Below are 24,360 nucleotides of genomic sequence, written 5' to 3' on the forward strand. Positions count from 1 at the left end.
CGGAAGGCAATTATTTTGTGGAGTCTTGGTTTTTAAGCAATTATCCTTAGGACAGAATGGCCCTCTATTAAAATAATAGATCGTCGCGGTAGGATCGACTGAACGCAATCAAGTAGGTTGATTTCTAATCCAGTTTGTGTGGGCGCGTGGCGGGGACAGAATAGTTTAATGTTTCTTAGAGTTGGCCTATTAATTTCCACTGCTTTAAACACAACCGTATTAACCCGACTAAATAATTAGTTTTGGTTTCTAACAAAGATTTATAACACGGTAGATATTTGTTTAATTTATTATAATTGGGTTTTATTCATTTTGAAATACTTAACTTGAATAGAAATAAGCAAAGCAAAGAACTCCTATGATTAAAGAACTGTCGATCAAAACAAATAGCTTTATTTTAATGGTTTTGAAACAAGTTATGTAGGGAACGCAAATTGCAGTGCAGGACAATAAAATTTTATTGTATTGCACTTAGTTAATCAGACGGTCTTGTGGTCTGCACGATCAATTTGTAGGACAAAACCAAACAGATTTTATGATGCATACCGAGCCGATTAGTCAGGCTCTATAATTTATATTGACGTTTTTAGTTTCAGCACGAGTTGTTTATTACAGTAAAAAGGCTGTTGAGACAAAGTCAGGGCCCGGGACGAGAGATTAAGAAAAATATAATCTTGTCTTTGCTTTTTATCGCTTGCCTTCATCTATCAAAATGTCAACAGATTTAATGAGTAGTTTTTGAATAAAGTACCAGTCAATGTTTTTATTGCACTGGGCACTGATGATCGAAGACTTCATATTTTACTCGTACAGATTCTTAGCTTAATTTACTACGTTGAAACAGACTACCGTTGCAATGAAAATATAATTGATATAGTATGTAATTAATACGATTTTCTTACCGTCAAAATTGGACACGCTGGTAAAATAACAAGTTTATTAGATTTCCTCGAGTGTTAGACGCAATTATTTTCAGTAAATCAACACGCATGTTAGGAAGGTGGTGGAAAATTTTAGGTTTTTTTTCCTTTATTGAATTATTTCTTGTACCGGTGTGTGCTAATTAGTGGCTAAGTAATTAGTAGTTCGGAATAGTTTTGTAAATGATCTCAACGTTAGTGCTTGTTACGTGATTGCCTCATTCATTACTTGAGAAAAAACTATTTATATGTACATAAGTGATAATAAATTGCGGGTTGACTCCTAGGAACAATTTATTTAGCTAGTCAACGGTACATAGTTAGTCATACTATCGTTAACCTCGACGCTGTAAACAATTACTTATGCACGTCCGATAGGTGAGTGTACAAACATATACGTACACATAGTATAGTTGATAAATACGTAGTGCAGTCTCGTCAATTATCACATTTTTGTATATTTGAATAAATTGACATGACATGTTATCGTAATGGGTACATTTACTTCGGAGACTGAGAGAACTAAATATGTGTTGTGTATAAAAGTTTTTAAACTGACATGGTCACTAATACTAACATTAGAACTTAAGACGGGATATTTACCATGTTTTGTTAATGTCTATGAGTTTCCGATATTTCGGCACTGTTGCAAGAAACTCATAGACATTAATAAACATGCTAAATATCCCGTCTTACGTTCTAAAGTTAGTGTGTTGTGTATCTAAAATAAAAAATAAAAATACGAAACATTTTTTTCACATGTAACAAACACTAATAAATTTTCTCAACACCTAATTCCGTTATCATTTAAAATAGACGCGTGATATTTTCGTCTTCAATCTAATAAAAAAAAACAACAATATTTTTTTTCTAAATCTCTTTCTAATGACTACTACATATATTTTGGTACACGGCGAATTTTGTGCGAAAAATTTTATTATCTAAGAAAATTGCAGTGCCGTATTTTTTCACGGCAAATTTACGAAGAGGTTGAATAACCTTTTCTGGCCGCGTCCTCAAAAGCTTGGTTTTATTTCTATCTCCTTCACTCTTACTACGAATGAGTGCGATGAACTGTTTGTTTGTAAACTCATCTATTGTACACATTTCCATAAAGTTTTGGATAACGTTCCGTGGATTAGTTCATCACACTTTACTGGTGTATATTTTTAAAGTACTCTGTACGGTAAAATGTAAATATTTTTTAAAACTTTTTTTTAAGAACGTCTGAAAAGCGATAAATTATTTCTTCAGTACGTAACTGGGATGTAGTTAAAAAGTAACGCTATTTGAATCGTTATCGTAAAACGATAAATAACACATGCGTATGAGTGGTATGTTCACAGGGGAATAAATTAAAAAGCTGTAGTACATCGTAAATACAAGTAGTAGAGTAATTATAGGCCAAATGGAATGATTGCGAACTGTTGCAACGAACGTCTGTGAAAAAGTTCATTGAACCCACGCCTACAGTTTTAGGGTGTAACTAGCGTTCCAAATTGTTTTCCGTGGTTCCGCTCTTGTAGAGCTGCGCTTGAGCATCATCTTGTCTATAAAGAATAATTTATGCAAGCATTGTTTTTTCTGTTCTGTTTACACTCCGTAAGCATTTTCGTCAAACACATTAAAGATAATTTTAGTCGGTAAATAAATAGTTAGGTAACTATTCATTTTTCTTTTGTGAAAATTACATTCAAAAGAATATATAACTACTGCTCATTTTTTGTTTTTGGTGCAACACAATTGCTGTAATTTATTTAAATGACACGGGACAAAACAATTGACACCAAGTGACAAATAAAATCGTCAACAATTTGTTGATCAAAACACTTTTTTGTTTGTTGACAGAGTGCGTACGCGCACCACTATTTGAATTTAGAATGAGGCTTCGCGAAAGGAGTTGTTGTCGTGGTACCGTTAATTTGAGCTACCGCGGTCGTGGGCTTTAGGCTGCGGTCACACTGTATGTTTGTATTTTGTACGCAATCCCAAGAACTGTCGTCACGAACTCGAGTTTCATAACGTAACGTGTTTACATTATGGAATTTATTTTTGTCGTATGCTTCAGATGGTTGCGTAATTTCTATTGTCCCTCTCAATTAGCGCGGTTTGTAAACTTTCTCTCTGTTGTTTATACATTTCAATGAAAATGAGTTTACGCTTTATAAATGCTATGGTGATTACTCATTGGGATTGGAATGTCTGGAGTATTTTTATTACATGTTCTGTTGTAGGTACAATATGAGAAGAATTTAGGGATTTGACCATCTATCTTGATAAATAAAATTGTTGGAATTTTTTAAATTATTTTTATTGCGCATAAAATTTGGACGCATCTAGTGAAACCGAGGCTTTGTCTTGGCAAGTTCAGTAGTCACTTAACTATTCAACACACCCAAATGTATCCGTAGAAACTATAAGTGTGTATGTGTGCGTGTTGTTATGGTACGTTCAATAACACCGTGGCGTCGGGTCGACGACCTTAATGCGCCGGCGCCGCTTCAGACACGGGGATGCGGAAAGTTGGCGTTTCGCGAATCTAACGCAGGCTTCATTGTTTGCATCAAAAATGTAAATATTTAATTAGCATTGCTGTCAATGCCCCCAATTTAGACTATCGTAGGTAACCAGTAGCTAGATCATTATTTTTGGGAAATTTATTTATCTTTTTTTTAATGGCTTCTGTTTGATGACATTGTATGCAAATTGACGCGTACTTAGTCGATAGAGCATTGTTTACTTATGCAGTATTATGTAGAGGAGAATGTTAAGCAATTATTTGTTCTCTTACGTGGCACTTGGATAAGAGCTTAAAGAAACGAGTTAGCCAAAAGCTTAACTAATTTATTAATGTCATAAGGAGACTTTAATGACGTGTTTATTTCTTTTTCTGTTACTCTTCAAGATTGATAAATTAACCAACCATTTATTTTACGAAAGGTCAACTCTCTAGTTTCTGACATGAATAATTGTAAATTTCTTTGCATTATTGTAATGGATAGCTTTTCTATACTTTTTAAAGAAGTCTCGGTTGATTGGTGGAGTCGTGGCTTCGTTTGTCATGGTCAATGGTATACCGTTATTGGTGGTATGGTGTAAGGTCGGGCCGAGAACCCTTTATGGCCCCTCTAACGGCACCTCGCCTCGACTCGCGTAATCTAGTTTGTAAGTACTTCAGTACTTAGTGACTTTTTGCCCCAGTGTGATTTCAACTTAATGATCATGGCCGACAAATTGAGTAAGGAGTCTTCTAACTCAAACTAAAATGAAGGAACATAAGAGTTTCTTTTTAGGATCCGAGTATGCGACTATGTCCTAAAACTGCAACCATCATAGGACAAGTTCCGGAGCTACGGACTGCCTTGTGGATTACCGGGGCTCCGGCTCGAAAAGCAGTAGGAACGGGGTGGTTTTTATTCAGTAAGAGACACTCTGACACTGCCACCTGCCTCGCCTAAAGAGAGACATTGAATTCCAAGCATAGAGATCATATAGTAAATCCCTATTTAGAGTGAGACCTTTGTTCCGAAGTGGACGTCTTCTAGATATAATAATTGGTGAAGAGTTTGCAATTCCAATGACATTTTTTCTCACATAATTCTTTTGTAGCACTTATTAATAATTGATGTTAACATATTGCCACTAATCGTGACAGTAAGAGAACACAATGAGTGTCGTGATGAATTTAAACCGGCTTAATGACCAATGATCAGTAATCTTACTTGCGATTATGTTAACATCGCATTTGCAATTGTAAATTGATTGATTTGAAGAATCAGACATTGTGACTGTTTGCAATTTCCCAGGTTAAATACTTTTTAATATCTTTCATAGTAAATAAAAAATCGTGTCAGTCTGCTGCTGATTTATGAGGATCTTCTTTATAAAAGGATTAGAGATCGTTGTTTAATTAAAATGTCTAAGTTTTTCAGAGGTTCACGCAGTAAATAGGCAACAGTTAAATATCTCAATTTCCTCCCAAATGTGTCATCAACAGCTAATGTATATCCATATTGTATTATATCTGTCAATCACACATCCTTTGTTCGCTCCAATCATATCACCTAATTATCATAAATATTCATATTTACTATGTGAATGTACGTTCACACACAATTAGCTACATTATCCCATTCAATTCACGCTCACCATAAAAATACAAACAAATCTAAAATTCAGATTGTAACTCTATATCTTTAATTCTTATCTGTTACAATAGCGTGAAATATGAATTTATTTCGATGATAGAATTTCCTATTGTTATAATGGCCGCTCCGCTCGTTGGATGAATGGTATGAATTATATGGCTTTAAGGATTTCGATGCATCTTAAAGAGTTCGTTATCAATCAAGTGTCAAGATGGTATTATTAAAAAATGTCAAGCTCAAGGAGTTGACATGAATAGGTCACTGTTTGGTATCCCGTGCCCATATTTACTCAGATTGGACGAATGTTTGATTTTTTACGTTTATTTGTAAAAGTTTTATAGTGAGCTATGTATGTTTACTTATACACACGTAAGGAAATAATAATATAATTATAGTGTTATTTTCCGTTCTAGCGAAATTAGCTGTTTTTTCCTCTGTAAGTAGCGGCAACAGTTGAGTTTGTTTTGTTCTCTGAACCACCAGTTTAAACTGCGCAGTTGTTTTATTTTAAAACATTAAATTTTATTGACAGAGATTCCTTTATTAAAGCGATGGTCACAAGGTGTGAACAGAGTACACTTGAAATCGAAATACATTACTAGATATTTAATTATTTATACAGATGTTGGTACTCGAAGAAGTTTTAACAATGCATTAACATTTCAATTCGAAATTAACATATATTCTTTACGTGTCCCATTCATCATTCCGAGGGAATCTGATGGATGTGCTCTTGGAGGACATTTGTGACACTTGAACAGTTGGGAAGAATGAGGTCTTTATTCGTGAATGGAATTAATGGAATCGAATTGTGTGAGGTTTAAAGTTCACACGTGTTTTTTGTGTCAAAGGGGTAACCCTTGGCTTACGTTGACCCGGGTAGTTTTACCCTCCTACGCTTAGTAAAACCGTCTCCTATTCATAGACACGTCTCTTTAAGTTCTTATACAAATAGTAAGGAAGCAAACATTTTGAAATTCAAGGGCTTGTCGATATTGAAGAGCAGTTTGTTTAGTTTGGACGGAATTAGTCGCGTGGGTCCGTGGCTTAGGGCTGGCAGTGCATCTCATTTGCCTGGACTGTTTGTATTGGACAAACATGTAGGAGAAATTGTCAAAGTACTCGTATTATAAAGGTCGATAACCTTAGAGTAATGTTTGTAAAGACTGGTTTAATACGAAAGCATCATCTAAGTAAATATTTCAGTAGAACATTAGAAAAGTGCCGTTGAAAATGTTTATTTTGTGTTGTAATTCTATTCAAAAAGTTGATTAATATATTATTATCACGCCTTACACGACACAATACTTCCCCTTCGGCAATTGATAAACATTAAAATGTAAGACGAATCGAGGTGTCTAATCCGACCGCGTTTCAAGTGCCCTTCTGGATACATAAATAAGTAAAATGTGTTGATGTCCGTTGATTTATGTCCCTTTGGTCATTGTCATTGAGGCGCGATCACTCCTCTGTATAGATTCTTCGACAATACTCCATAATGGATATGATTTGCATAATGATTTGTATTTTTCTAACCGCCTGGACGAGAACGACATAAATATTTCTGTTCTGATTTTAAATTTGTTGTCATACTTATCTGTACGTAGATCAAATTTGGAATGATTCATTCTATTTTTGAACATTCTTCATTCTTGTGTGCCAGTTATTATTCATTATCTATTTACCAAAGAGTTTTTGATAAAAAAGTTTCACAACAAACGTACGTAGAGTAGTTTTTTTAAGAAAATTACTGCTTATGGGATTATAGGGCGGAGTAAGTCAAAAACCATTGTTCCATTAACATAATACTCGAACCATAATCGACGTACACATTCTATAGTTTCAAGGTAAAATTCCCATAGAGTTTCCCACATAAATAAAGTTATGATGCCAGTTAGTCTAGCTCGTGAGTGTGAATGTTATCGAATTGGTCCAAGGCCACATCGCTTATCTGCCCACTTGTGGTGCATAATGTTAACCGATTTGATGCTTGATAACATGCTAATTTCGTAATTCCATTTGTAAATATAGACTGTAAGGAAAGCTAGGCACTCTAAAACCGGAGCTGCGGACTGCCTAGCGGGTTTACCGGGGCTCTGGCTCGAAAAGCAGGAGTAGGAACGGGATGGTTTTTAGTCTGACACTCCCTGTTGCCTCACACACGGCGGGAGAAGTCATTGGATGATTTTCCCTCCTCAAAAAAGGCACTCTATTTTCAGATTTTATAGTTCCTCTGCGTATGTCATAATTACACACCCTTGTCTCAAAAACAATTTCATAAACAAGACCCCATAATTTCAAACATCTGATATAACGATCAGAACTATTAAAAACAAAAGAAAGTGACACTTTTTTATGGGAGAATAGTTCGGTTGTCGTCATTAGGACATCCCTTAATGTGTCGCGCCCATGTCCTCGTCCTTGCGTACTTGTTCCCACGACCCTCCCTCCCTCCATCTTACTACACTTCCGTAACTTGCATGTGTCCACATGTCCTTAAGTTTACACAACGTGTTACTTAAGTGACTTGTTTGTATGTAAATAGTAGGAAACGTTCACTTGCGGTTACGCTGTCTAACTACAATTACGGATAACCGTTTCACAACATCGATGTGACTGTCCTTAATTAGTTTACTACTGAACCGTAACATATGGCTCTCTGGTCAAGGTATAAAGCCGTTACATTTAATCAAAATATGCTTTGGTAACCCTGCAGCTGTTATCTGAACGGGCCCACACTCCGGAACATTATTGCGCTGCTTTTTTATTCAAATTTCCAACGCAAAACAACGACCTTTTAGTGTCGAAAACAAAAGAAGACTAATAAAATACATCCAACAAAAAGAGTTTACATTGAAAAAGTTCGAATATGTTTATGTTCGCGACTTTTTAAACAAAAAAAGAAAAGCACCAGTATTTTTAATCGCGTTGCATTATTCTCTCCGGACAGCTGTCAGACGGAGAGAAAAAAAAATCGAACATTCCTAAATTGAAATTGACGCGTTCCATTTAAAACAATAATGTAACGCGGCACCAAATTGAAAATAATGAAATCAATTGAGAAACGTTGAAAATTGCAATTTACGAGCGGAATCTGCTTGTTTTGAAGAAGCTTTACCTATAGGATAGATGCATTTAAGCATCACGACTTACAAAAAAACTAGGTTGAATAAAATCATTAGGGCTTAAGGGTACGTTATGTTTCCATACTTAGTACACGCTAAGGTCATATTCACACGGGTTGAAAGTAGTAATAATTTATTGATCCGGTGCAAAATGGAAACTAGTGGGATGAAAAAATCCCCCTTTCGATATTGTTTTAACGGATATGCAGTTCTGTACATCTGTGAGGGGTGGCGCGTTCACGAGAATACGATTGAAATTAATTAACAACTAACGCTTTTTGATGTAGATACCAGTAACTTTATAAAATAATATTATTAAATAACTGTAGACTGAGGAAAGGCCGAGAATTGTATCACGAAATTGTAATAAAGAGTTAAAAGAGAATGGCGGCTTGCGAATGCATGTCATGTTATTCACACATTACTTTTAAAAACGTATGCATTTTAATGGTAGAGAAATTCACAACTATCATTGTAAAAGAAAGGTGAATTCAACGATTGTTCTGTATTTTTGTTTTAATAATGAAATAAAACATCCATAAATACATTATGGCCATTTATGATAACTGTGATACTGCGCCTGAATGAAAGAGGTTTTACAACTATTTTACCTCTATGGTACTTAAAATACTTGATTATTTTGCAGGTTGCTCCCTACGTCACGAAGCGAAGGTACGGTAGCCATCGATTTGTTTCCCATATTTGATGGGAAACCGTTTAACGAGGGTGATATATCGATAGTATCAATTATCTACCCTGCAATATTGGTGCCCTCTCCGATAAACGGCTCATGGGAACTAGTGACCGTTTGGAGTTACAAGAGCCTCTTATCTGGCCTGTTTAGTCTCCTAACGTTATTAATAGTCCACTGTTAATAAAAAGTAGTTATCAATCAATCAATATACAAGAGTTCGATAACTTGCGAAGCTTTGAAGAAATAACGGTATAGAAGCAATTTTTGTTTCCAACAAACGTTTAACTGAAAAAGTGAATGGTTGCATCACAATAGAAATACACAATCGCGTTGCATAACCCACTGCATACCTGCAAGTTGTTGCTAAGAATACTAACTTAGCTTAGAGCGCTGTTTCACACGTTCAATAAAACCTAGGCTTTATGCATCCAGCACTGAATGGAAAGATGTGTTTTCTGTCAAAATGATTAGTTATCATCTGTCTTTGTTATCGTCCTTCTCATAAAACTGTAGAAAGGAAAAGTTTAACGTCACTTTCACTTATAGGGAACAGGAATGATTCACAGATTTTACGGTCAAGCGAGATTCCCATGGAGGAATCCTCAAAGTCCGTCGAGCGGAACCGTGGGCAGATTTATCAGCTGTTTTTATGTGGCAGACATTTTTTTAATCATGTAATTGCCAAGGGGTGGTAATGACGGCTTTCGTGAGAAGGTTTTTCGTAAACGAGTGACATTGTCATGTTGCAGTAACATGTATGTTTTTGGTCATTCCATGAAGTTACTGGATGTAGTTGCTATTTGTACGTTTTCCTTAAAATCAAATGTCATTTAAATTGCGGATAAAGTTTATGCATTTAAATAGATATTTTTGTACAAGGTAAACGGGAAATATGCACTGAATAAATTGAGTGGCTTTAGCCAGTGATTTACGGAAAACGTTTGCTATAAATACTATTGTTAGTTAACATCTGCACAAAGTTAATTCTATCCATTAATTTACTTGAGATAACGGCTTAAGTAATAATTTTTAGAATTCAGACTTTTTACAACATTACACAGTCCGGTCCACAAAAAAATATAATAAAATAATTTGAAACCTGCCGTTATTTGACAAAATGGCAACACAATTTTTTGCACATACATCCAATAAATCTTATAGTAATGAGATGGATTGACACCATGAGTGTTGCCACGTGTAAAATGTTACGTTTTCGACTGTAATAAAAAATGGCGGTTAGCTGGCAAAATGCGATGCTATCGTGCCACACTGCAGTTAGAAAGTATGCCGAGTTATTTGGTCTAACTGTACTTTTTTTCGCTTGAAGACCTTTCACAGTTGCTAGACGTCTGAATTATTTTGTCACCCGTATTCTCAAGTTTCTATGTAATATTATACAAGTATAATAATCTTTTTAACAAGGCAGTCGGTATAATCCAAAGAGTAACGACTAGTGCGTGGAACTCACATAACGGCACCAAACCAAATTAAGAACCGACAAAAAACAATTCTAGCCACAAATAGCATCGTAACTAATTAAGACGGTAACAGTAAATTTAAAAATTTTGTACTGAAACCGATGTCGCAATCATAGTTTTGTGTCCTTGGTCTAAATTCCGTATTTGTTAATTAGCCATGTGCGTATCGAATCAATTTATGGAACAGTGTTACAGCCATCTTGCATTAATGGGGCCAACATAACAAATGGAAATAATAATTAATTTAATCACATTTTTACGGACTACGTTGTTTTTTCGCCTGGTGGTCAGGGCAAAAGTCAGGATTCTTTGGATGACTGACACTGCCAACAAAAAACCTGTGAAAAGTCGTTTTTTATCTCCTGTGCAGAACAGTCGTTACGCGCATTGAACCATATCTTACATGGCATTTCCTTAGGGTCGGTGCGCACGCGCAACGTGAGAACTATAACGTACTCCTGCGCATTAGTCTCGTGTCGCTGACTTGACCAATTACATTTCTGCATTAACAAGTGCAAGGAATGGGCGCGACCCACTCATGTGGTCAAGTGTACAAGATTATTTAATTGCAGGCCAGAGCAGATTAGCAGCGGTTACCACTTGTAAAATAATGGAGTGGTCAACGTTCGTTGTACAATTTTCTTAAATTGGTAAAACCCTACATAGCAGCTATAGTGGGCAATTTGCAGTTATTATACCACCGGAGAACAGCATTTTATTGCGTGATCGAATGCAGCATGTTCTCAATTAAAACGAGTGCTCCCAATAAATGTAATAACGATCTCCCTAACGTATGTTAATTGGTAACAACACTACTCAATTTACAAAAACAAAATTGCATGCAGTAACGTTATCCCATAACGATCTGTTTCACCAGATGATGCCTCCGGTCATTCGAGCGGCAGTGTGCGTAAGCGCAGGGGGTGCGAACGCGGGGGTAGCGCGCAGATGCCGTGAACTATCCGCGACCGTTATTCCCCCTATCTGTTGAAATTTTGAAATTCGAACACGTGTGTTGACAACTTTTTTTATCGCCCGCATGGTACAGTTTTCGCAATAGTTTATAGTTCCGAAATGCTGTTTTTTTGTTGGTTTTTGAAGTGGGACGATTTGTATAAATTGGTTCGATTTATTTAGAGGCTTGAGCGAAAAATTCGTTAAGTAGAGACATTAGTTATTTTTTTATACGTGTGCTATTCATAAGGCGGCACTCAGAATAAAGTACTTCATGTATTACTTAATATGTGATTTACTTCAAAATCTAAGCCAATTACATTTTGGAATAATAATTTCGTATTAATAGTAATAATGCCAAACAACAAGGGAAACTGTCAGTTAAAAAATCAATATAACCGTTACGGAGTCACTGTCCGCGAGGGTGCGACACAAAGGGCGGTGCGGTGCGCACGCGCCGTCGTTATTGCACCGCCATTATGACAATCACAACACAATGCAGATTTATTCTGTGCCGTTTGCAGGGGTGACACTGCAGTGCGATTTGTTAGAACTCATTAATAGAATTTTTGAATTTCTAGTTTAGTTTATTAAGAATTGTTTGCATGGAGAAATGAACCGTAGATAATATATTGTTTGGGTTGTTTTAAAAACGGTTTTCATTAGATTTCAATTTGAGTTTGCTTAACCATGATTTTAATTGGAAGCTCAGCTATTCTCTAATCACAATTTTACTTACAAAAAAATTAATTGGATTGCCTTCTGCTCTATTATTTCGTTTTGTTATACTAAATGTGCAAGGGTTAAAAGGGTAAAGAATTAAAATTATTCTTCTAATGCACAGAACGTCTTGACCGGATGCAACATTTGAAGAAACCCTATACAGTTGCAGTTATTTCTAACATTGTATTGAGAAGTATGCAATTATTATGGGATCCCTGCAGCTACGTCCACTTACTTTCCCATAAACCAAAACATATCAGAGTTCAACGACACAACCAAGTAGTAATTACGTAAGGGAAGTAAAAATTGGGTGACCCGGTCCCCTAGGCCCCCTACAAAGTTGGTACGGTTGGTCAGTTTCAGACAATAAAAATTCATAACGTTTGAACGTTTGAGAACTCTTAGAACGCGAACCTTACATCTGGTGAAATCTAATAGTGCACTTACGAAAGAACCGGGTCATGAACGTTGAAGAAGTTGTCAAATAGACGATGCGGGACACCGGTGCGCATGAGTTTGAAAACGCTCTGAATTTTTCGTTACGTAAAATTAATGCTAAGCTGAAAAAAATATTTAAACCATGTTTCCAATTTGTGTTTCGGTTTTTTGCGGCTATTCACTATAAGGGAGAAGAATAAAGTTTTTATGTTACGTCGTTTGAGTGAGCTACCGATTACTGAGTTAACAGGTACATTGTTAAGCTGCACGGCTACTACACGAACAAAAAATACAAGCGATCGCCTATTCAGGTTCTTTTGTGTAGAGGTTTAAGTTTGTATTGTTGTCTAAGAAAACCGCATAAGGTTCGAATCAAACAATGAATGGGTGAGGTACCACGCAAAAAAGAAGAAAAATAAAGTTATACAAGTGTGATGCTCCAAATGTATATGATACAAATTTACGACAAAAAAAGGTTTTTTGCTTGTACAAATAAATACATAAACAATTAATTTACATTATACAATGACGTGTTAATATGGCTGTAAAAATAAATTGATACTTGAGAATATTATCCAATGGTATTTAAATTAAGTGAGAACAAAATAAGATGTTCATTTCGATTGAATATAAAGGCAGCCATTTTGCAATCAGTGAGTGAGTGAGCGTGTGTGCGCATGCGTGGATGGATAGTGAGGTGACGCGTCGCGCGAGCGCGTCACCGCGTGTGGGTGCGACAAGGATACCGTTTACTATACTTACATACATACAAACGTAAGCTGCAGATTATGTGTATTGCATGTCGCTACGCTCTCTCGGTATGAACAAGAAAATCTTTCACGTCATTTCAGAACTTTCCCCCCATTTATTGTTAAAGAAAACCGACAACACTGACATTATTGTAAAAGAGCGAATTCAAACTTTCACCGCAACACGTTTGAATGTTATTTTTATCTATTTGCTTACCAATTGTGGCGTTCATTTAGATGGTTTAACTCTTCGTGCCCATTAAAGACAATGTTTAAAATACATGTTTAGTTATTTAACCCACATTACATAGCTAGGTAGCTATTTACACGACCTAAATGATGTGTTTTAATTAATGTAAGTTTGTGGTTGTGAAGAGGTATTTTATCACAAAAACATTTACTATCGAGAACCTAAATTACTATTTAATATCTTTATAAGTTACTTAGAAACTAAACGGAATAAAAGTAGACCAGAGCGTCATTACGGTATTCTGAATACCAAAACGGTAGTTAGTACAATCGTGAAATTCTTAAGCACATTCGGGTTGGAATCAAATAAATATTACTAAAATAGATACGTATTTAGGTAACCTCTTTTATAAATTTTCGCTAAACACTACAAACGAACAAAAATGGTGTAATACATTAGGTAATAGCGTTTTGTATTCAACGTTGACATTTGACGTAAAAAAGCAATTTAACACTGAATAACACTATTTTGTTCAATGCTACGGCATAAGTAATAGAGGCAGCGATGTTGCAAGCTAAAGAATCATTTACTAGTTACAACTTTTTGTTAGGTTTATGAAGCATCAGTGTGGTGAAATTGTACATGAAAATATTTGAGAATTTCTTCAAGCTGCTCAAGACTACAGTTTGTATGAAACATCAAACTATTGTTTACAATTTGTAAGTACACATGTGTAATCTAAAATAGGACAAGTGTGGGAGGCTCGCCACACTACGTATTAACACTGAGCTCAGTATCAAAACAAACGTATCTAGGTCAGTATTCGTGCCTGTACGATAATTTAAACGTGCCGTTATGGCTTTGTTATTTTTTTTTTATTTTCATAACGTACCAAACCAAGCTGCGGTTTCTTGTACACAAGAAAAACAGTTTAATGAGTACCTAAACCAACTTCGTATTAAAATGTCCCCTTCAATTAAGAAAAAAGTCCATTAGAAATCCACTAGGGCGTCTTAATTTTTAATTATGAGGCTGCAAATTATTTAATAAAAGCTTTGCTGATCCCTTTATGAAGTATTTAACACCTTCGGCGGATAAGTTTTTGCACGTCTCCTTTCAATTCTTTGATGTCCAATTATAAGGGTGCGAATACAAAAGGGTTTTGAGACGTCGTAAAGATTTAAGAAACAGTGCTCTTAATAATCTTAATATAGCTTTATTAAATGTGTTATTAGGTTACACACTTATATTCGCCTCCCACTTAGAAGTCGTAAACTGCCGATATACGATTTCGTCATCCAAACATCCATCAAAGCAATTAAAGGATCTAAAACACATTTTAATTATAAATATCTCGAGTCATAGGTCGCGAAGTCTGGCATCATTAGGCTTATCAATAAAATAATAATACGATAGTACTAAGTACTACTTAGTAGGTGGCATTAAACTGGACTTTTTTAATAAGAGTAAAACGATACGTGTATTTTGTTCCAGGTGTTATGAGCGGCCAATTAGTGTCTTGTTGCAAACTGTGATACATATTCAGTTACATAATGAATATGATGCCGTACGAGTAACTTTATTATACAGACCTTTATGTTTTATGGTCTAGTATAGAGTAGATTTATTTATCTACAGTTGTAAGGACATGGCAACGACAACTTCAGTGTACAATTGCGGTTATGATTTGAAAAGGCGTCTGTTTCTTGTTTGGTTATGTCATGTTTATGCTATTTGATGAAGTGGTTTATTTAGTAGTAATAAATATGTGAGTAACTACTTATTTATGTTTCTATAAAGCTCATATGTGATGTAAGTGTACTTAATTGAGTTTTTTAACAAGTTAGGTATTGATAGAAATAGGTATTTCTATCAGTTAGTGTTGTTGAAAAACTAGGAGACATAATCTGATACTAATTTTGTAAGTGGATTAATTACTAATTACCTAGTTCGAAATTACTAGGTAGGTACTTAAGCACCTATAAATGTGCATTGTTAATTAGAACAAGGTTAATATGCAATTTCGTAATGAAGTTTACATAGTAGTAATGTAAATAGCTTAATTAGTGTTTGCATAGTAGTAGGTTGACATTGAACCGAGGTACCTACCTATACCTACTTACAAGAATTTGATTACCTACCTATTTGTACGAAAATCAATTACTAAAGTATCAAATACAGTAAGTTCCCATCTACTACCTAAATACCAATTTTAATTTAAAAAACATAATCGAATCAGTTCCGTCCAATTTTGTTTTTAGAAAGCAAGACAAAACGTATCTATGTCAATAGTCAACTAATACTAGTAACTACCGAAAATGTCGCAAACGTAACAAGTGACTGCAACACTGTCATACGCGCAAGGACTGCATAGGAACAAGTTATTTAAAGGCTACAAATAAAAGTGTCAAATCAAAGTGACCTAGGTTCGTTATCGCCGCGTCACGAGATAATAACTTTGGCCACATAAATATACATACACCGAACCGCATACAATTGCAAATGCAATGATAACAGGTTGTTTACACTGTAATTACTTCAATAACAAAGGATTAATTGCACAGTTCAAGACTTTTAACTAAGATAAAATGTCATAGGTTCTCTGTTCGTCGCAAGTAAATAACATTATAATCTAGCCAAGTCGTCAAACTCGAGTTTACTCATAATATTTTGTAATACTAGTAGCATATTATAACCTATCGTAAAATACGTAAGTACGCGCGCCTAGTCTTGAATGAGGCCCGTTCAACTACAACTACTCGCATGTCATAGATTAAAAACACCCAATGTTGACATTTTTAGAGTAAATATTACGCATTGTTTACGCAGCGTGAATCTAAACGTAACTATAACCTCGTCACTTTATGTCAATAACAAAAACATTTGTGATAATCATAGTGATTAGTGAACTTACCTGTTATTCTCTTCTGTGTCTTGCTGTTCTCAGGACTGGAAACTTTAGCCTCCTGCGTCGGTTTGCTCGCAGCAGGAGTTGTGACCGTAATCGGTGACCTTCTGAGAGCTGCGGGGATAGTGGACGCGGGAACAAGTTGCCAGGCAAATCTCTGAGAAGTTGGCAGAGGTTTCTCATTCGCAAAGTCGAAACCCCATCTCTGGCTGTCCAATTCCAATTGGCGGGCCAACTCTCTCTCAACAAATCTTCTGTTTTCTTCACGATCCGTAGATCCGAACAAGTTTCTTCTGACGCCTTCCAGCGCCGTGACGCCTCGCATCCGAAGCGTCCTGGTGTCCAACACCGTGGTGGTCTGCAGACCGGGCGCCCTCATACTCAACGTCGACATCTCTTCAACAGAGTCCGAACAGCGAAACACAGCGCACTTCACAGATAGCATCCGCGCCGTATTCACCTAGCGCAAACAAGGTCAGTATTCAGTAACAGCACGCGATACAATCGTATTGATTTAACAAGCGTATAAGTGTTTGGTTCATCACGCACCAATAAGAATTTGTATTGTTAGTTTACTGTGAGTAAACAAGTCGTAAGTAACGCGACGAAGCACGTGACGTAATACGTCCGCACGGCAAAACTACGTACGCCGACTGGCAGACGACAGCGGCGAGCGGCGGCGGCGGCGCGGCACAGGGATAGCGTGGCGGTGGCGCAACGCGATCATGCGGCGGAGTAGGGCAACCACAGCGCAAGCGACTCTTTTTGTTTCGTCTTTTCACCACTGTATGGCGCTAGTGTCGCGTTCGGTCAAGTGATGTGATATTGCTGTATGCTACTCCCTAACTCCACTACCCATTTTGTTGTAGTAAATAAAATATTTTATTAATTTTTTTTTTTGTAAGTATTATCCCATATTTTATTTTTTGTGTTACTACTGTTGGAAAGTAGTTTTGTGTTAAGAATTTATTTATCACTATTTTATGTTGTTGTTAAATAATTGTTTTGCAACAATGATAATATTAAGGTGAATTTAGTGAATAATTCAGATAAATGAAAAGCATGAGCTATTATTAATATTAAATTGGACTAACTAATTTGATCCAAAAATATTTATTGTTTTTAATTTTTATCGTAATTAAGACGATTTTACTAATTATAAAACAAACTCATGCGTAGTTTTAGGAAATTAATTTTATTTGGTAATACTTACAAACATATTAAATAATAATAAGCGACAAACTGCGTAATAAGTTTATTAAATAATTATTAGTTATCAAAATCTGACGTCACGCCCAATTGACGTTTTCATTTAGTACTACAATATTATATTTTATAATTCCTCATAATACTTGTTCTTAAAATTCAAAATAGTCACGTGTTTGTTTACCTCTCTACCCTAATATTTGTGTTCGTTTCCCCGAATTATGGGTAAAAAAATTATTACTATGGCAACACTGGCCACTGACTTGTTTACGAAGAACGAAGACGTGTCTAGTTACCTACGTGTGCAGCATAAATTCATACTGCTTATCAGAAGTATAGCCATCTCTGTCGCACGCGCATTAGTGTGGCCCATCATAAAAAGGACAGAAAATGTATTAATAGCACAGAGCATCGCCGCCATTTTGCCGAAACACGACTGACTAGATTTTTATGTTGGATTGTTAGTATGATTTATCTAGACAATTAAAACTAAAGTAAGATGAGTTCTATAGTTAAAATTAATTATTATTTTAATAACAGTAGTTACTATTATGTAATCACAACGAAGCGGAATGATAATCATTAGTAATATTCGCTTTCACAACTTAATAATGGCAATAAATTGGAAAATTATTTTGACATTTCGTTAAAATCTGAGTGACATAACGAATGATTTTGAAAAAATCAAATGCGTATGCACTGAAATTTTGATTAGCTACTCACCTATGAGTATTTATTTGTTGTTTCACGGAAAATTCTTCGATTTGCGGACGGGATTCATTCACTGCACTGCCGCCGTACTAATTTTCGAGATATGACAATGACGCGATGGCGAGAGCGCGGGCTCGACGCTGATTGGTTGAAAATGGCGGCCATTTGTTTCATTGGCTTGGAGAATTTTAGGCGCCAAATTTCGGTTGGTCGAGACGCCGGATGGCGGGAAATAAATGAAGCACTTTCCGGTGCGCATGAGTTTTGTTACGGAAAATTGTGTTTGCCGCGTTTAGCTTCCGTCTGTTTCGTGCGGACAATTAAAAGAGCGACGAATTTTCTTCGATTGGGAGTTCTGTTTACGTATCTACGAGTTTGTTTTGATGTTTTTATGACAACAGAAACATTGATGTGTATTTAAATATTATTATCTTAAAGGTAAAATAACTTTATTGATTTATTTTTTATATCATATTATTTTTTATATTTGGATTATGTTGTTTAATTATTTTCATCGGATAAAATTATTTTTTAACGATGTATTTAAGTGGGAAATGATTTTATTATTAATTGGAAGGGAAATCGTAGATTTAATGACAGGGAACACTTATTTATTTTTTTAATTTTTAAATTAGGAATTAATGATTCTTTTACCATAAAAATATGAGTAGTTATTCATATTATGTCGTGGGATAAAAATAAAAAATACTTTCAGGGAACGTTAGTGACTTATTGACCTATTTATAACGGAAATCAGTGGCATTCGTTTGCGGTGAACACAAAAAGCGTTTCCGTTCGAAACAGATGTTCTGTTAATGTTTTTCTAATAAACAACAAAAAGTATACTTTCCCTGCAGGTGCGTTTAAAAATAGAACACAAGGGAGTGTGAAATTAAGATAAACCGTTATTGTAAGGTTCGGGTATTTTGTTGAATTCGGGATTTGAATATTCTTTTTTTCTTATTTTAATTTTGAGATGAATAAAGCAGTTTTCTGTGTTCATAATATTTAGAAATAAAAACTCTTTTATTTAATTTAGGTTTTTTTAAAGATAGGTAAGTATTATTGAAGGGCCGGGTATTCTTTTTAAATTCGGGATTTGAATATTCTTTTTTTTATTAGAATTTTGAGATGAATAATGCAGTTTTCTGCGTTTCATATTTAGAAAAAAAAACTCATTTTTTTATTTGATTGTGGCGACCTATTATTATTAAACTCTTTGGAGTTGCGACTCCTGTCAATTGACTTGATTTAATAAAAAAAAATAAAAAGTGACAGGTGTCGAAAGTCGCACGTAGGCCATCAGCGAGTTGCGTTTGTGTTAGACTGCTACTTACTCGGATTTAATTAAAGAGTTTTACTCCGATTCAATTTCGCCGCGCTTTTATATATGTTTTCCTAACTATCGTTTTCATCTATCCGTTCTCATCTAATATTTCACTCCTTCTGTAAACTATACTTGTGTTGTGCTGAACTCTTGTGACTTCTGTATATAAAAATAAATTATATATTTCTACCGTGAGAGACTTTTAATATCTATCTTCTAATTCTTCAATCTTCACACTCCACAACCTACATTGGTGACTCCGAAAGAACATGATGACTGAGAAAAAGGTCACGCGACGCAAGATGGCGGCGCGCTTGCAGCAGAAAATTTTCGTGTCGGAGTACGCGTACCTCCTTTCAATCCCGAGAAGCCTGGTCTATGGTTCCACCAGATGGAGGCCCAGTTCGTCCTGGCTAATATCAAGGTGGACGAAACAAAATTCTTCTACATAATCGGGCACCTAGACCCACAATATGCAGACGAAGTAGAAGACATAATCGCCAACCCTCCAGCGACCGAAAAATACACCAAACTTAAAAGTGAGCTCATCAATAGACTTTCGGCGTCGCGGGAGAAGAAGGTGATGCAGCTTCTCATGCACGAGGAGCTAGGCGACAGGAAGCCGTCGCAGTTCTACCGGCACCTCCTCCACCTGGCTGGTCCAGGTGTTCCAGAGGAGTTCCTGAGGACCATCTGGACGAGCCGTCTCCCCGCTGGCACTCAAGCCACTGTGGCGTCGCAGTCGAAGAGAAATCTGGCTGAGCTGGCTGAGTTGGCGGACCGGATTCATGACGTCGTCGGCACACAGGTGGCGTCTACGGCAGCCATCACTACAACTGCAACCTCTCCAAACACGGATAACCGGAACTTGCCTGATCCTGGCGATGGCGTCGTCAAAGCGACGCGGTCAGGCCGCCGCGTTAAATTTCCCGACTATTACCGCCCTTGACGGTCTCTGGAAGGGGGTGATGTGGCGACCTATTATTATTAAACTCTTTGGAGTTGCGACTCCTGTCAATTGACTTGATTTATTGAAAGAAAATAAAAAAAGTGACAGGTGTCGAGAGTCGCACGTAGGCCATCAGCGAGTTGCGTTTGTGTTAGACTGCTACTTACTCGGATTTAATTAAAGAGTTTTACTCCGATTCAATTTCGCCGCGCTTTTATATATGTTTTCCTAACTATCGTTTTCATCTATCCGTTCTCATCTAATATTTCACTCCTTCTGTAAACTATACTTGTGTTGTGCTGAACTCTTGTGACTTCTGTATATAAAAATAAATTATATATTTCTATCGTGAGAGACTTTTAATATCTATCTTCTAATTCTTCAATCTTCACACTCCACAACCTACATGATTATTTGTATTTTTTTTATATTTACTGTGTATTAGATATTAGTCGCTTAACAGTTTTTCTTTACTTTTACTCGCGAAAAAAATATAAATGACAAGAATTTTAACTAGCAAACAGGTTATTTGGATAAATGCCAATCGTCATAATATTACGATTACCGTCATATCTTGACATTTACAATTTACTAACGCCATCTATCGGTGTAGATGTGTAAAGTATATCTCAAATCATGATAACATTACAACATGTGCATGATACGAGGGTAAATAAAAGCGAATGCTTACATTTGCATAACCTTCACCTTCAAACCAGACATATGCGCTTGCGCATCGCAAAATAGCGATGGCAGCCATTTTCAGGAAATGACTGTTTGTTTGTTTAATAATTGTAGATGTAGGTGTTTGAGTTTGTATTATTATTGTGTTATATGTTGAGTTTTTGTTTGTCTACGTGAGTTATATTTTTAATGTTGTATCTTATTATTTTCTTCTATTGACTCGTAGGTCGAGTTCTTGTAAACGGGGAGATCATTTTAATTCTCGGGTAACGTATGAAAGTGTCACAGTATTTTTTTTAAGGTTCTCCGCATTTTGATTTATTCCTGTGTCGTGGGTGCGTTTACAAACATACAAGTTCACATACACATGACAACCAGACCCGAAACAATAATTTATTTATTTTATTTATTTATTTATTATCATAAGGCACGTCAACAGAATAAACACCAACATTAAAGAAAGACAAGATGAAGACACAAGATCATGTGCTTATGCCAATTATAGACATGCACGACATTTACATTATTAACACAGTTAGATGACATAAATATTAATATAAAATTAATATAAAATGAAATACAATGCAATTAACAATATCTTGTACTTAAGTCTAATAGGAACTATAAAATTAAAAAATACTTTAAAATAACACAAAAACAGAACAGGAAAATTGAAATAAATATAACATTATAAAATTAAAGACAAGTAACATAACATAATTAATAAATTAATAGTTAAATTGGAACATTATTCATATTCTTTTTAATTATTTTGGATCGGAAAAGAGCGGGTCGGTCGTGATAAATGTCCAGATCGTATAATCGCCAAAACTGGTTGTATGTGGATGTTAATCTAACCACAGGGGCACGCGATCCCAAGTTTGTTCTAGATCTGGGGACACTAAAGAAGGACTGAGATATTCTCCTGGCATTCGGTCTTGGAACAGATATCCCTATGCGATCCAAGAAACCATAACATAGAGCAGAGTTCTTAACGACTTTTTGAAGAAAAACCAAATCCAACATTTGTCGCCTCCGCTGGAGGGTTTTCATCCTGAAGTGTGATAATCTATCATTGTAGGGGCATCTGGCACTGATTCCAGGACTAATGTACGCTAGATGTCGGGTGAAAGACCGTTGGATTGACTCAATCCGTTGCGTGTGTACAGCATACTGAGGATTCCAAATAACGCTACCAAATTCAAGTATGCTACGAACCAATGAATTATACAGTAATATTTTTGATGAAATACTTTTAAAATCCCTAGTATTCCGCAAAATGAAGCCCAACATTTTAGCAGATCTTTTGACTGTGCTATCGTAATGTGGTATAAAACTAAGTTCAGAGTCCAAGATTACCCCCAAATCCCGTACTACTCGCGTGACATCTATCACATCATTATTAATATGGAATTGAGTTGGTGTGATTTTTTTCTTTCTAGTGAAGCGGATATGTTGGCATTTTCCCGCATTTAACTTCATATTATTTCTAATGCACCACATATAAATGCGGTCGAGATCAGCCTGCATCAACTCCATATCAACTTTTGAGTTTATTTGCCGCGATATTTTCATATCATCGGCAAAAAGCGAACAATTACAGTTGTGCACCTCCTCAACAATGTCGTTTATAAATAGTAGGAACAGCACCGGACCCAAATGGGAGCCTTGTGGAACACCGGAGCTGGCGAGATAACTCCTGGATTCGTGACCATTAACTACCACAGCATACTCACGATCAACGAGATAAGACTCGAACCAGCCTAGCATAGTTCCGTAGATCCCATACTGAGTCCGCAGCTTCCCAATGAGGATTTGGTGATCAACTCGATCAAATGCACTGGCAAAATCGGTATAAACAGAGTCAGTTTGTTGGCCGCTATCGACACTCTCAAATATTGGCGTAATGTAAGAAATTAAGTTTGTGTCCACCGATTTACCCACCTGAAAACCATGCTGTGCTATATTAATATGTGACTTAGTAATCTTAGTCAATATTGGACAGATTAAGGACTCAAAGACTTTAGAAAAGCACGACAGTATTGATATGGGTCTGTAATTTTTTACGTCACCGTTATCCCCCTTCTTAAAGACCGGAACTATGCGTGCCAACTTCCATTGTCGGGGAAAATAACCGGTGGAAAGCGATTTATTATAGATTTCCGTGAGAGGATAAGACAGAGCAGCAGCGCATCGTTTGATGAAGATCGGTGGTATTCCATCGGGCCCCGCACCTTTGTTTGGATCCAAGTGCTTCAAGACCAATACAACCTCTGCCTGAGACAAGAGTACTGAAGAAAAATTATTTGATTCGCAAACAGACAACTCATTAGAAAGAACACCTGAAGGGGGGATTGTTTTTGATGAATTGGTATAGATAGAGCTAAAGTGAGTTGCAAATAAGTTGGCGATATCGGAGCTATTTGAGGATGCAAACTGTTGACCAATATGCATGGTTGTAGGGATACCTGTACCCGACCTTTTATGTTTGATGTAGCTCCAGAATAATTTTGGATTTTTCTTCAAGTTACATTCAATGGACCCTATATATTTAGTGTAACAGCTTCGCATCAGCCTTTCACATCTGTTCCTGAGAATATCGAACTCAATCTTGTCACGAGGATTATTGAATTTACGAGACTTCTGCCTAATTTTTTCTTTTTCTTTTAGAAGAGAGATCAAATCTCTTGTGAACCATACTGGATGAGAATTTAGGCGGGGCTTACGTTTAGGAACACATTCCCCGATGATTACACCCATTTTATCGTAAAAAAAAGCAACCATTTCTTCAACATTCTTACACGGACCAAAATATCTCGACCAATCCACGCAATTCAGGTTAGACAAAATTTTTTCGTAGTCAGCCTTATAAAAATTTAAATCGTTTCGGGGTTTAGGTAACTGCGGGGGGTGGGCTGATAAATTTAAGAAAATTTGCAAAGGGGGTAATAATTTGTGGATCACACACGGCACGGCAGCCAGTTGCCCAGTCAATTATAATTTAATTTATATCTGAAAATTAGGAACTATTGAGGACTTCGGAATTGTGCCCGACCCTAGATTTCAGTAGCTTTCAGTCACTCGTCCAATTTTAAACTTGGAAAATGTTTACGGCATTTAATGTGGGTAAAATCTAGAAAGTTTATGACTTTGCGC

General features: G+C 36.1%; 1 protein-coding gene across 3 annotated transcripts in view; it reads right to left on the reverse strand.

Annotated features, from left to right (window-relative positions):
- The window catches only part of LOC118270959 (cyclin-dependent kinase inhibitor 1), a 42,319-nt gene extending 23,918 nt beyond the window's left edge, over positions 1-18,401 (reverse strand). The window contains exons 1-2 of one of the 3 annotated variants that reach the window (XM_035586804.2): positions 18,257-18,401; positions 16,334-16,787 (exon numbers count right to left, since the gene is read on the reverse strand). In XM_035586804.2, coding sequence (XP_035442697.1) covers positions 16,334-16,772 — 439 coding nt within the window. In that variant the 5' untranslated portion in view covers positions 16,773-16,787; positions 18,257-18,401. Of the gene's footprint in view, positions 1-16,333; positions 17,052-18,256 lie in introns of those variants that run through there. The other 2 variants (XM_035586805.2, XM_050696103.1) reach the window with 2 other exon arrangements.
- Between the last annotated feature and the right edge of the window lie 5,959 nt (positions 18,402-24,360).

The sequence above is a fragment of the Spodoptera frugiperda genome, chromosome 9, assembly GCF_023101765.2.
Source record: "Spodoptera frugiperda isolate SF20-4 chromosome 9, AGI-APGP_CSIRO_Sfru_2.0, whole genome shotgun sequence".
Taxonomy (NCBI): Eukaryota; Metazoa; Arthropoda; class Insecta; order Lepidoptera; family Noctuidae; genus Spodoptera; species Spodoptera frugiperda.